Below are 11,391 nucleotides of genomic sequence, written 5' to 3' on the forward strand. Positions count from 1 at the left end.
TTTCAGTAATATACAGATGGAGCCGGCTCCATCTTTGCAGTGGATGGCGATGCTACCGCCATGGGCTCGCGCGCCCCGTGGCAATGGAGCTTGGCGGGGGGCCCCGCTGCTTCCCCCACTGTCACCACCGGTCCCTGAGCGTCTCCCTGAAGCGGGACGGGCAGGGAGATGCTGCCCAGCCGCCGTGATGCTGGGACGCACGTGCACGTGAGATTCACGCGCGTCCCAGTCTCTATCGCCGGCGTTCGCCAGTGAAAGGCATCTGGCGAGCGCCGGCTCCATCTGTATCAATGTATGAAACTATCAGTGCCACACAGTGTCAGTCCCTATTTATTACCGACATCATCACTAATGTAATATCCTTTTATCCTATAGGAGAAGAAAGGAAACCATTTAAAATGAGAGTAATTGAGTGTCTGACGGACAGCCCCCGAGTGGGCGGCGATGTCACACTTAGATGTAACGTAGATGGATGTAACGCGGAGGACTGCGAGTTCTCCTGGTATAATGGAGTATTTCCTATTGAGGGCACAATAAAGAACGAGAACTTGGAGGACGGTTCTGGCAGCGTCTCCACAGTCACCTTCACAGCGCAGGAATCGGACAGACGCTGTACAATCAGATGTGAGGCCTGTTATAACTATCAGACCATTGAGGAAACGTTCGCTCTGAGACTGGCGGAACAGGACAAGATCTGATGATTATTACAGGAACGAGAGCTGTACAATACTCTGTGGTAATGGGGGAATCTCCTTTAAGTATCCGAAGAGAGAGTACACAGATCAGGGAGTACAGGAATGGTGTTTGGCTCTGGAGTTGTAGTTCTACAAGGGCGGCTCGGCAGGTGCTGATAGGTTAGGTTGCTTTCTAGAAACACAAGATCATATTTTCCTGCTCTCCGCCGTCCCCTTTGCAATCTGGAGTCTCCTTTGACTATTGTGCTTCACACTCTGGCTGTTCCTGACAACCTGACCCTCACCTGTCCTCTCTGGTTGTATTTTCCTCACCCTGTCCCTGGATCACCAGGGAGAGAGAAGACACTGATGCTGTGTGCTGGGATGTGGAGGGTCCAGGGAAGCTGCTGATTGGCAGCAGTCTACACAGCAGCCAGTGGTAGCGGGCAGAGGTGTCTTCTGGGGGGGGGGGGGGGTTGTTTGTACTGGTTGCCTCCTGCAGATAAGCCCTTGAGGGAGCTGGCATTGTATGATGCAGCTGTGAAGCCAGATCTGACCCCATCTCAGGGTGCCGTCCATTACGATCACTAAAGAGCTTACCATGAGCGCTACAAGTTCTCCGAAGCTAGGAGAGACCCACAGCACTAATGACAGATCAATAAATGAGGAAAATCGCTATATATAATCAATAGTATCTTGGTTTTGTTTTTTTTTTGTTGTTTTTTTTATCAGCAGCTAATTACTGGTCCAAAATAAATTAGTTTTAATTTCAGATCTAAAAAAGTGTGGAAAATGGCAAAAGGTTGAATACTTTTTATAGCCCCTGAAAATCAAGGGTGAAATGTAATAGGATGAAAGATTCAGAAAGTGAGAGATTTGGTAAGAAATCTCCAGTTTTTTAAAGCCGCAATCATTTACACCTAAAAAAAAAACCTGAATCTCGTCCTATTAAATTTTACCCCATATGTCCGTAAAGAAGGATTGATTACACCCTGTCTATACATTACCATTAACCTTGCATATAAACTCCCCAAACAAGCTCCATGAAGGTGAGTGCCCCCCACAAGCCAACTGCTCCTTCGGTGACGATTAACTGACCTTTCCTGCCAAAATATCAGGGGGATAGGGAGGGGGGGGGGGGGGGGAGTGCTTGCTTGTCCGGAAATCCAGCCTATATATATCAACAGCACTTCCGTGTAACTGATAGGTGCCACGTGATGGCATTCGGGGGGGGGGTCCTTGTGCGTGGGCGTGGTACTGGACTTGGGAAGTCCGCAATCACTTTGTACCGTTTAGTGAATTCCCCCATTAATCTCTACAGTTAGAAGGGGTTAATAGTACCAGCCGCTTGTACATACAGCTCCATCTAGCTGCCATACATGTAAATAACAGCAGCAAAATGCGTCAGTACCCCCATGCCTGCACCACTTCGCTCCCTGATATTGGCCTGTTAGTCTGAACCCGGACCTAGAAACTATTTCAACCAAACCGGATGACTGGAGAATTGGAGTGCCTTGTAATTTGTTGTCTTCCATCGTTTATGGATTGAGGACACCACGTACCAGCATACAGACCCTCTAGTGATAACTGGTTTAATACTGAACACACCAGCAGCATTGTACCGCACCTCATGAGGCACCGAGTAGCTGGACTTGAACTGATCTGCATATTGATGGTAATTATTTCACCTCATAACCTATCTGGCTTATAGGAACTATTGTCTGGACATTATAGGAGTGATATAGGACCAGACATTATCAGCCAATTGGAAGTGTATTTTAAAGTTCAGTGATCTTAATGGTTTTATCTGTTCTCTCGTGCGCACAACTGATGATGTGGATTTTTTAAATAAATGTTATATTGTGAAGACAATCCAATCAATGACTTTACCATTTTTTCAGTGCTGCTTACTTTTGAATAATTTAGTATTTTCGGTACTTATGTATTAGCAGGGTGTAAGTCAATGTTAAGGGGGAAAGGGGAAGAGGGAAGTAGACCAGTGCACAGGTTTAGGTGACAAAAAGAAAAATCTTAAAGACAATATATGTTTTATCCACAATAAGTCTATAAGGTGAGAGGAAGCAGACACTCTCTGTACATTGAAAAAGTGGAGGTGCACCCTAGAGAGTAAATTATGCGTATACAGAAAAGGAAGAAAAAGACTCTCATTTTGTTTGGGCACTTTTTTGTAGATTACGTTTTAGTAATCAATTAATCACAATTTGGATTGTTTAGGGTATGGTGGGTGTCTGAGGTGGGGTAACTACCAACAAACAAGGTTTGAGCCCCGCCAGAGCGGCTCTGGTTTTAGGGCCTCTCCTTGAGGGAAGCTCCAAGATATGAATCTGGGCTGCTGATTTAGTGCTAGTGATACAAGGTAATGGAATAGAGTATATCCCGGTATATGGAGAGTTTTAAGATATAACTTTTAATAATTAATTTTTAAAAAAATTCACGAGACAAACGTTTTTTAGACGTTGACACATATACACGTATAACAGACAATAATCACGCTTATGTATCGGTGCTTCAAGATGCACTGATCCTCTGTGAATTGCAACAGATTACATGGATTTACAGGTTCATACAAACGAAATGTACAACTTCCCTTTTGCAGTCTATTTAAGGATATAACTGTTGCATGTACCTTGTGTTACTGATGTATATTGACAATGATACAGTTTATAATCCCACAACACAATTGTCTCTCAATCTCGAGAGGGGAAGAGACATTCAATTCCACAGTATGAATCTGAAGCAGTGTATCAATACTGCTAACTGCAGTTCTTTTCTACAATGTATTACTTAGTTGCAAGTTCCATTTAAGGTCAATCCTTTGAAAAAAGAAGAACACTTAATATATTATGCACGGAGGATCATCTATGATATATTTTTTTGCAGTCATGATATCAATATAATATAGGTGAAAAATATAAGGGTATGATTCTTAAACAATATCTCGCTATATGGTGTTTTTTTTTTAAAATACGTCTCAGGTATATTCAAGGTTTTGTATTCTTATAACATACTGATAACCGGCATTTGAGGAAACGCCAAAACAAGAAATATTAGCAGCTCAGCAGTTGAAATTCCTCATTACTTAATTTCTATTGTGATTCCACAATTATGTGTGTAAGTATATCAGAGGGTGCCGGATATTTATATCCACAAAGTTTCTGGAGTGTTCAATGATAGGTAACAAGAATAAAGTAGGGTTGTAAGTGGGGGTTAGAACCTGAGTCTCCCAGTCTGGGTAAGGGTAGGTGATCCCAAACCGACTTTATATAGACAGCGGAGGGGAACCTGGTAATGATAAGGAAGTCACCTTTCTTGTATAACAGGAGATCCCCATCCACTTGTAAGCTGCCAACAAGTTTCTAGTGGGCTTTATAGGTATTGGGGGGGGAGAAAATGAGATTTATGTCTTACCTGGTAAATCTCTTTCTTCGAGGACATCAGGGGCCACAGCGTTACAGTGGGTAGTAAGGAGATGGGAGAGCACCAGCACCCTAAAGGTTAAACTTGAACTGCCTCCCAGGCAGCCGGGCTCCTCCCCTCCTCTACCCCGCCTCCAGGCCAGGAAGCTCAGTTTAAAAAAAAAAAAGCTAAGGCAGGAGACAAGATAGAAGGAAGAGAAGCACCGCACAGAAACACATTCTGAACATGTTAGTACCCTCAACCGAGGGATAATATAACATAATCATAACTTAACCGTAATGGAAGTAAAGCAGGCGCGGCAGGGAGGGATCCCTGTGGCCCTTGATGTCCTCGAAGAAAGAGATTTACCAGGTAAGACATAAATCTCATTTTCTTCTTCGGGAGACATCAGGGGCCACAGCGTTACAGTGGGACATCCTAAAGCAGCCACCTATAGGTGGGGTCGCGCCTGTGCCGCAGCCAACACACTCTGGCCGAAGGCCGAGTCCTGGGAGGCAAACGTGTCAAAAGCGCAAGACAGTAATGGCGGACAACCAAGTCGCCGCCCTGCAAATTTGCTCAACTTTAGCACCGCCTCTTACAGCCCAGGACACCTCCATAGACCTAACGGAATGTGCCCGAATCCCTGCCGGAACCGGGAGGGAGGTGTCCAAATATGCCTGCCAGAGCGACTCCACCGGGCAGTAGTTTGCGTAGAGGCGGGCCACCCTCTCATCCGAACACCATATAGTACAAAGAGAGAGAGAGAGTCTGACTAGTGCAACAGCCTAGAACGGTGCACATAGCACATAAATGCGCCCCGGCCGGACAACGTTCAACAAGGAAACGATCTTCCAGGCCGTGTCAACACAGGTCCATCAACCGCAAGGGCACAAAAGGTGGGCCCTGAAGAAGACAGGATTAGAGAGATCCCAGGGGGCAACTGGGGTAACTAAGGGAGGCTGGATATGCAAGACATCCTGCAGGAATGTACAGACATCCGTCGACAGGGCCACCCGTCGACAGAACAAGATGTGCAAGGCTGAAATTTGAACCTTTAAAGATGATCAACGCAACCCAGCCTCCAGACCCTTCTGCAAGAAGGACAGAACCCTAGCCAGGTAGTAAGTCCCGGAATCTGAAGCGTAGAGTTCGCAGCAGGAAAAGTAAGCCCTCCATATGCGATGGTACACCCCCATCTAGGAAGGTTTTCTCGCCCTGAGCATGGTGGAGTGAAACCCACTGGGTCTTACCCGGGAGGTCTCAACAGCCACCTCGTCAAAGCCAAGTGCCTCAAAGCCGAGAGAGGCGGACCCTGAGAGCATGCCTGTGCCCAGGGGTAAGCGAATAGGAGGGGCTACTGACTGCAGATCCGAAAACCAGATCCGTCTGGGCCTGGGTGGAGCAACCAGAATCAACGTGCCACCCTCTGGCTTCAGCTTGCGAGACATTCGATACAATGCAGTGATATAGACAGGTGCAGTGTACAAAGCAGTGATACTGGGATGCGGTCATTTGGTCTACTGCATTATGGTAGAAAGTCATTAGGTCGAATCCATTAGGTCGACATGCTAAAAGGTCGACATGACTCTAGGTCGACATGGGAAAAGGTCGACATGATTCTAGTTCGAAAGGTCATTAGTTCGACAGGTCATTAGTTCGACAAGGTCATTAGTTCGACATTGTCTATGTCGACATTCACAAGGTCGACATGGAGTTTTTCACTGTTTTTTGAGCCAACATGTGCCGACAGGCGGTATTTCATGCCCTACCATCCACTAGGGCGTGGTGGGAGAATAAAATAGTGTGCCGAGCGTAGCGAGGCACCGTGCCCGACGCATAGCGAGCGCAGCGAGCGATGCGAGGGGATGCAGTGCACTTTAAACTGTGTCCATGTCGACTGTGTTGACATTCAGGTAAAAAAACAGTGAAAAACCCCATGTCGACCTTGTGAATGTCGACATAGACAATGTCGAACTAATGACCTTGTCGAACTAATGACCTGTCGAACTAATGACCTTTCGACCTAGAATCATGTCGACCTAGAATCATGTCGACCTTTTAGCATGTCGACCTAATGGATTCGACCTAATGACTTTCTACCATAATGCAATAGACCAAATGATCCCAACCCGTGATACTGTATAGACATGCACTTATGGTACAGACAACACACCATTAGGCCGTGCCGCACACATTAGTTGTGAATGGACACTATTGTGTCCATTCACACGGGACGGCCACGGCCCGGCCGCACGGCTGCAGCCGGATCCCGCCACTGTAAGGGACGGCTGCCGGGCTGTGGCCATCCCCTCCATGATAAACTACTGTGTGCGGCACGGCTCCCTGGCCGTGCGGGATTTCACCGTCCGGCAGGAGCCGGAGTGTGTGAAACCGGCCTTACACCATCCGTTCTGTCCTTTATGCTTCTGACAGGCAGTGATGGTGTTAATCCACAGTATACAATGTTGCAGTCAGAGTTCACACTCTGGTCAGCTATTTCAGCAGAGCTGTCTGTAACCTGACTCCTGTTTCAGGAGAGTTACAGGGGAGCCCAGGTGGCCTGGCAGTGAAGGAGTGGAACCCCACACTGGCTGATAAGCTCTCTGTGTCCCTCCATGTTAAGTCAGCATGACATAACCAGCAATACATATACAGCATAACACAAACTAAACTGACAGGCAGCTAAAGTGTTAAACAATGCATACAAGGTCAATGCAATAATGGCACAAGGCTCCTCTCAGAGCACAGTACTGTACAGTGTCCTGAAGGAGGGGTACAGGGGGGACTTGCCCAAGTGACCTGGCAGTGAAGGAGTGGAACTCCGGGTGGCTGTGAGCTCCCCCGTGTCCCTCCTCACATGTCGCAGGCAGGCAGGAAGGGATCTCAGTGGCGGGAACTCTCTGTGTGATAAACACAGTTCCCTGCCTACTGTCCCCAGGTGGAGAGGCTGCTGTGGGGGGAGCCTTCTCCCCCTGCTGACAAATGGCCCCCAGGGAGGTGTCCACATGCGGCGTCGGTAAAAATGGCGGGGATCTGGCGCGCACCGGGCGGCCCCGCATACCTGGCGCTGCTGCCCACAAACCATTTCCCTGGTGGTCCAGCGGGAGCGAGTGGCAGACCAGTCGTCCGCTTGTCAGCGGTCCCCCCCGCCAAACTGCTGCAGTTGCAATGCCCCGCAAGCGCGATCGCGCGCGCTCCCAGCGGAGAGCGCGTTACCTTGTCAGGTTCCCGGCATCCGGTGGCGGCTGTATGCTCCCCAGTGCCCGGGGGCCGCTGCAGCTCCGGACCCGGGTGATGGAGCCAGCAGCACAGGGGTCTTTTTGTTTTGTGCAGACCCCCAGTGCTGCTGCTCTGTTTCTTTTACTGAGTCAGTGTAAAAGAAAAATGAAAAATAAAATATAAAAATGAAGTTAGGCTACTAAAATAGCAGCCCCTCTAGTAGGTGCATCTGGCTCCTGCCAGCACCCGAAAAAACTGAGCTTCCTGGCCAGGAGGCGGGGAGGAGCCCGGCTGCCTGGGAGGCAGTTCAAGTTTAACCTCTAGGGTGCTGGTGCTCTCCCATCTCCTTACTACCCACTGTAACGCTGTGGCCCCTGATGTCTCCCGAAGGAGAAACCCCCTTTCCCTATGGGATGTCAGGGAGCTGCAGATAGGATGTCACTCCAAGGTCCCCTCAGTAACAAGCGGCTGCTGCCCAGCTTTGTATACCTCAGAGTCAGGACGGAATAAATGCATATAACTGCGAGAGGTCCCCCTTCTCTTGTAATGCTTTCAACGTCCTGGCCTGGCTACCATCAGATTAGTTTTGATGGGCCTTGTGGGTATGGCGGGTGAGCGGGATTGTAGATATGGGAGGGGGTTCCTACGTAGGAGCAGATGAGTAGAGGTGCTGCTATCCAGGTAAGTCCCTAGGTCCCCCTGGTTAGATTGTCTCCATTGCAGGGTGGAATAGTAGAACAGAACCTGGATGAGCCTCCCCTGAAGTTGGACAGAGTCCAGGAGAAATGGTGTGGAGTTGAGTGCTGGGGTAGGTGTGCTGCTGTCCTCCACATGTACCTCGCGGTACAGTGGTGGAGGATGAGCGGCACCTAACAGGCTAACCCGACTAGAAAAGAAGGTGAAGGGGTGGGTGAGGGTATGGTAGAGCGTGAATGGGAGCAGTATGCGGGAGGTCGGGAGAGAGAGTGTACCTGTCCGTGCACTTCGTAAATTTCTTTTAACCTGTAATTTTATCCTCAAAAAAGGATGGAGTCCCTTAATCCTTTAAATGGCTTAAAATCATGGGAAAGGAGTCTCCTTAAGGCCCCCATACATTAGTCCGACTTGTCCTAAGGACAAGTCGGACCTGATTTCCCCCTGCAGCTCCCCGGGAGGGGGACACACGATTTGGCACTTGATGTGCCAAGTTTTGCAAATGATACATCGCATGCGATGTATCATTTGCAACTCCCGGGGAGCTGCAATGTGGAGCGAGCAGGGGGGCCGGGGACATCGAGGTGGCGGGCGATGCTGCAAGGCGGCTGGGGGGACGGACGCACGCTGCTAGTAGTGCGGACGCTGCGGGGGACACAGGCGGCAGTAACATAGAGCCGGGCGGGGGGAGCCGGGAGCTGTTAGTACTGAAAAAAAAAAATCCCATACAATGAATGGGCAGCCTGTGGTTGGCTGAGCGCTCTCTCAGCCAATTGCTGACAGGCTGAGAGAGCGCTCAGGCAATCACAGGCTGCCCATTCATTGTATGGGCTTTTTTTTTTGTTCAGTGCTGACAGCTCCCGGCTCCCCCCGCCCGGCTCTATGTTACTGCCGCCTGTGTCCCCCCGCAGCGTCCGCACTACTAACGGCGTGTCCCCCCCTACCCGGACGGAGCATGACAGCTCCCTGCTCCGGCTCCCCCTGCCGCCCCCCTCCCTCGCCGGCGTCTCCCGCCCCCCTCCCTCAACTTGGTTGATCATGGTTGTATAAATTAGGGGAAAGACTATTATAATTTGGGCGCTTGGTAACACTATTGTTTGTGAGATTCATATATATATATATATAAAAAAAAAAAAGAAAGAGAGAGAGAGAGAGAGAGAGAGAGAGAGAGAGAGAGAGAGAGAGAGAGAGAGAGAGAGAGAGAGAGAGAAGGGTAGGATATGGTTAATCCAATAAGGGCACTCACCAGAGTCTCATCATGAAAGATTTATTCTTGGTACATTACCAGTCAAAAAGGTGTAGGTCTACGTTTCGGCCACCAGGTGGCCTTTCTCAAGACAGATCAGCAGTTGACGTCTTCACAGCACAAGAGTCAGGATACTGTGCTGTGAAGACGTCAACTGCTGATCTGTCTTGAGAAAGGCCACCTGGTGGCCGAAACGTAGACCTACACCTTTTTGACTGGTAATGTACCAAGAATAAATCTTTCATGATGAGACTCTGGTGAGTGCCCTTATTGGATTAACCATATCCTACCCTGCTCTATATTTGGGGCACATTGTGTTGCCTTAAAGGAGCACCCCACATATTTCTCAATGCTGGCCGGGAGTGCGGAATTTCATAAATCTATATATATATATCTGAACTCCGAATCAGGCCATTTTCTATATTAAAACAGAGTAACCTGCTCACAGACACGATGAATGTATAATGAATCTTAGGCTGTGTACACACGGGGGCGATTTTGTGTAATATTGCAGGCAATATGGCCGCTGAGCTTATTGCCCGTGATGGGAGTGTGCACTGGCGATATATCGCCGGGTGCGCGCTCCGTTCCCCCCCCCCCCCCCCCCCCCCCCCCCCCCCCCCCCCCCCCCCTCCCCCGGCAGTTTCTTTTTCATCATCGACCATCTCTGGTCGCTGATGCAAACGGGACACTGAGTGATATATCACTCAACGCGAGCGATATATCCCCCCCGTGTGTACGGGGCTTACGGGATCATGTAGAACTTTAGCCCTCCCGGACCGTCCACCAGATCGTGACCAGAGACTGATCATTAAACATATGCTCCTCAGACACACACACACACACACAAGCCCTTTAGTGATTGGTTCTCAAAAAACGGTATTGATAAAAGAGATCTAGAACCTTGATGGCTAACCTTGACACTCCAGATGTTTTTAAACTACACATCCCAGCATGCTCTGCTTCAGTTTTGCTATTTTGGCCATGCTAAATCTGATGCAGAGCATGCTGGGATGTGTAGTTCAACAACAGCTGGAGTGTCAAGGTTAGCCATCAAGGATCTAGAAAGTCACTACCCTGAGACTCTCCACTTATATTATATAGTAATTAAAAGCCAAAGTGATGTCTTCCTGCAATGTACATTTACTTTGCACTGCGACCGTCCTATCTGCTCCTACCTCCAATCTGTATTCACAGCTCCCTCTCTCCATATCCATCAAGTTTGAAACAGATCAGTGTCCCTGCAAAAAATGCTTTCACTTTCTGTTATGACATCTTTTAACACACAAAAGATGTCATTTGGTCTGTCGGGTGGCCTCTAGTGATCACTGGCGGTACTTCAATTCAGAGGTGAGGAGGTTTAGCCATATGGACAGACAGATAGATAATGCAAGGTGCAGAAAACCATAGGATCACTGGGAACACTGGCACGATGTGTTGCCATACACTGAGCGTCTATACATGACACAGGACATCGGCTCCACAGAGGAGCAGCGTACCATATTTTTCTGACATCAGCTCCACAGAGGAGCAACGTACCGTATTTTTCTGACATCGGCTCCACAGAGGAGCAGCGTACCGTATTTTTCTGACAACGGCTCCACAGAGGAGCAACGTACCGTATTTTTCTAACATCGGCTCCACAGAGGAGCAGCGTACCATATTTTTCTGACATCAGCTCCACAGAGGAGCAGCGTACCATATTTTTCTGACGTCGGCTCCACAGAGGAGCAACGTACCATATTTTTCTGACATCAGCTCCACAGAGGAGCAACGTACGGTATTTTTCTGACATCAGCTCCACAGAGGAGCAGCGTACCGTATTTATCTGACATCAGCTCCACAGAGGAGCAGCGTACCGTATTTTTCTGACATCGGCTCCACAGAGGAGCAGCGTACCGTATTTATCTGACATCGGCTCCACAGAGGAGCAACGTACCAGATTTTTCTGACATCGGCTCCACAGAGGAGCAACGTACCGTATTTTTCTGACACCGGCTCCACAGAGGAGCAACGTACCGTATTTTTCTGACATCGGCTCCACAGAGGAGCAGCGTACCGTATTTTTCTTTACAGTTTGTGTCTTACGCACATCTGAGATGCAGCAAAACGCCACGCAGTGTACTAGAGGGGTACCAG

General features: G+C 48.8%; 1 protein-coding gene across 1 annotated transcript in view; it reads left to right on the forward strand.

The window, feature by feature from the left end:
• LOC146045621 (uncharacterized) overlaps window positions 1-1,140 on the forward strand; it is a 54,813-nt gene extending 53,673 nt beyond the window's left edge. Inside the window, exon 12 of the mRNA XM_083164602.1 lies at window positions 376-1,140. Coding sequence (XP_083020728.1) covers window positions 376-698 — 323 coding nt within the window. The 3' untranslated portion in view covers window positions 699-1,140. The remainder of the gene's footprint in view (window positions 1-375) is intronic.
• Window positions 1,141-11,391: the final 10,251 nt, after the last annotated feature.

This window comes from Crinia signifera, chromosome 11 (assembly GCF_055691185.1).
Source record: "Crinia signifera chromosome 11, ASM5569118v1, whole genome shotgun sequence".
NCBI lineage: Eukaryota > Metazoa > Chordata > Amphibia > Anura > Myobatrachidae > Crinia > Crinia signifera.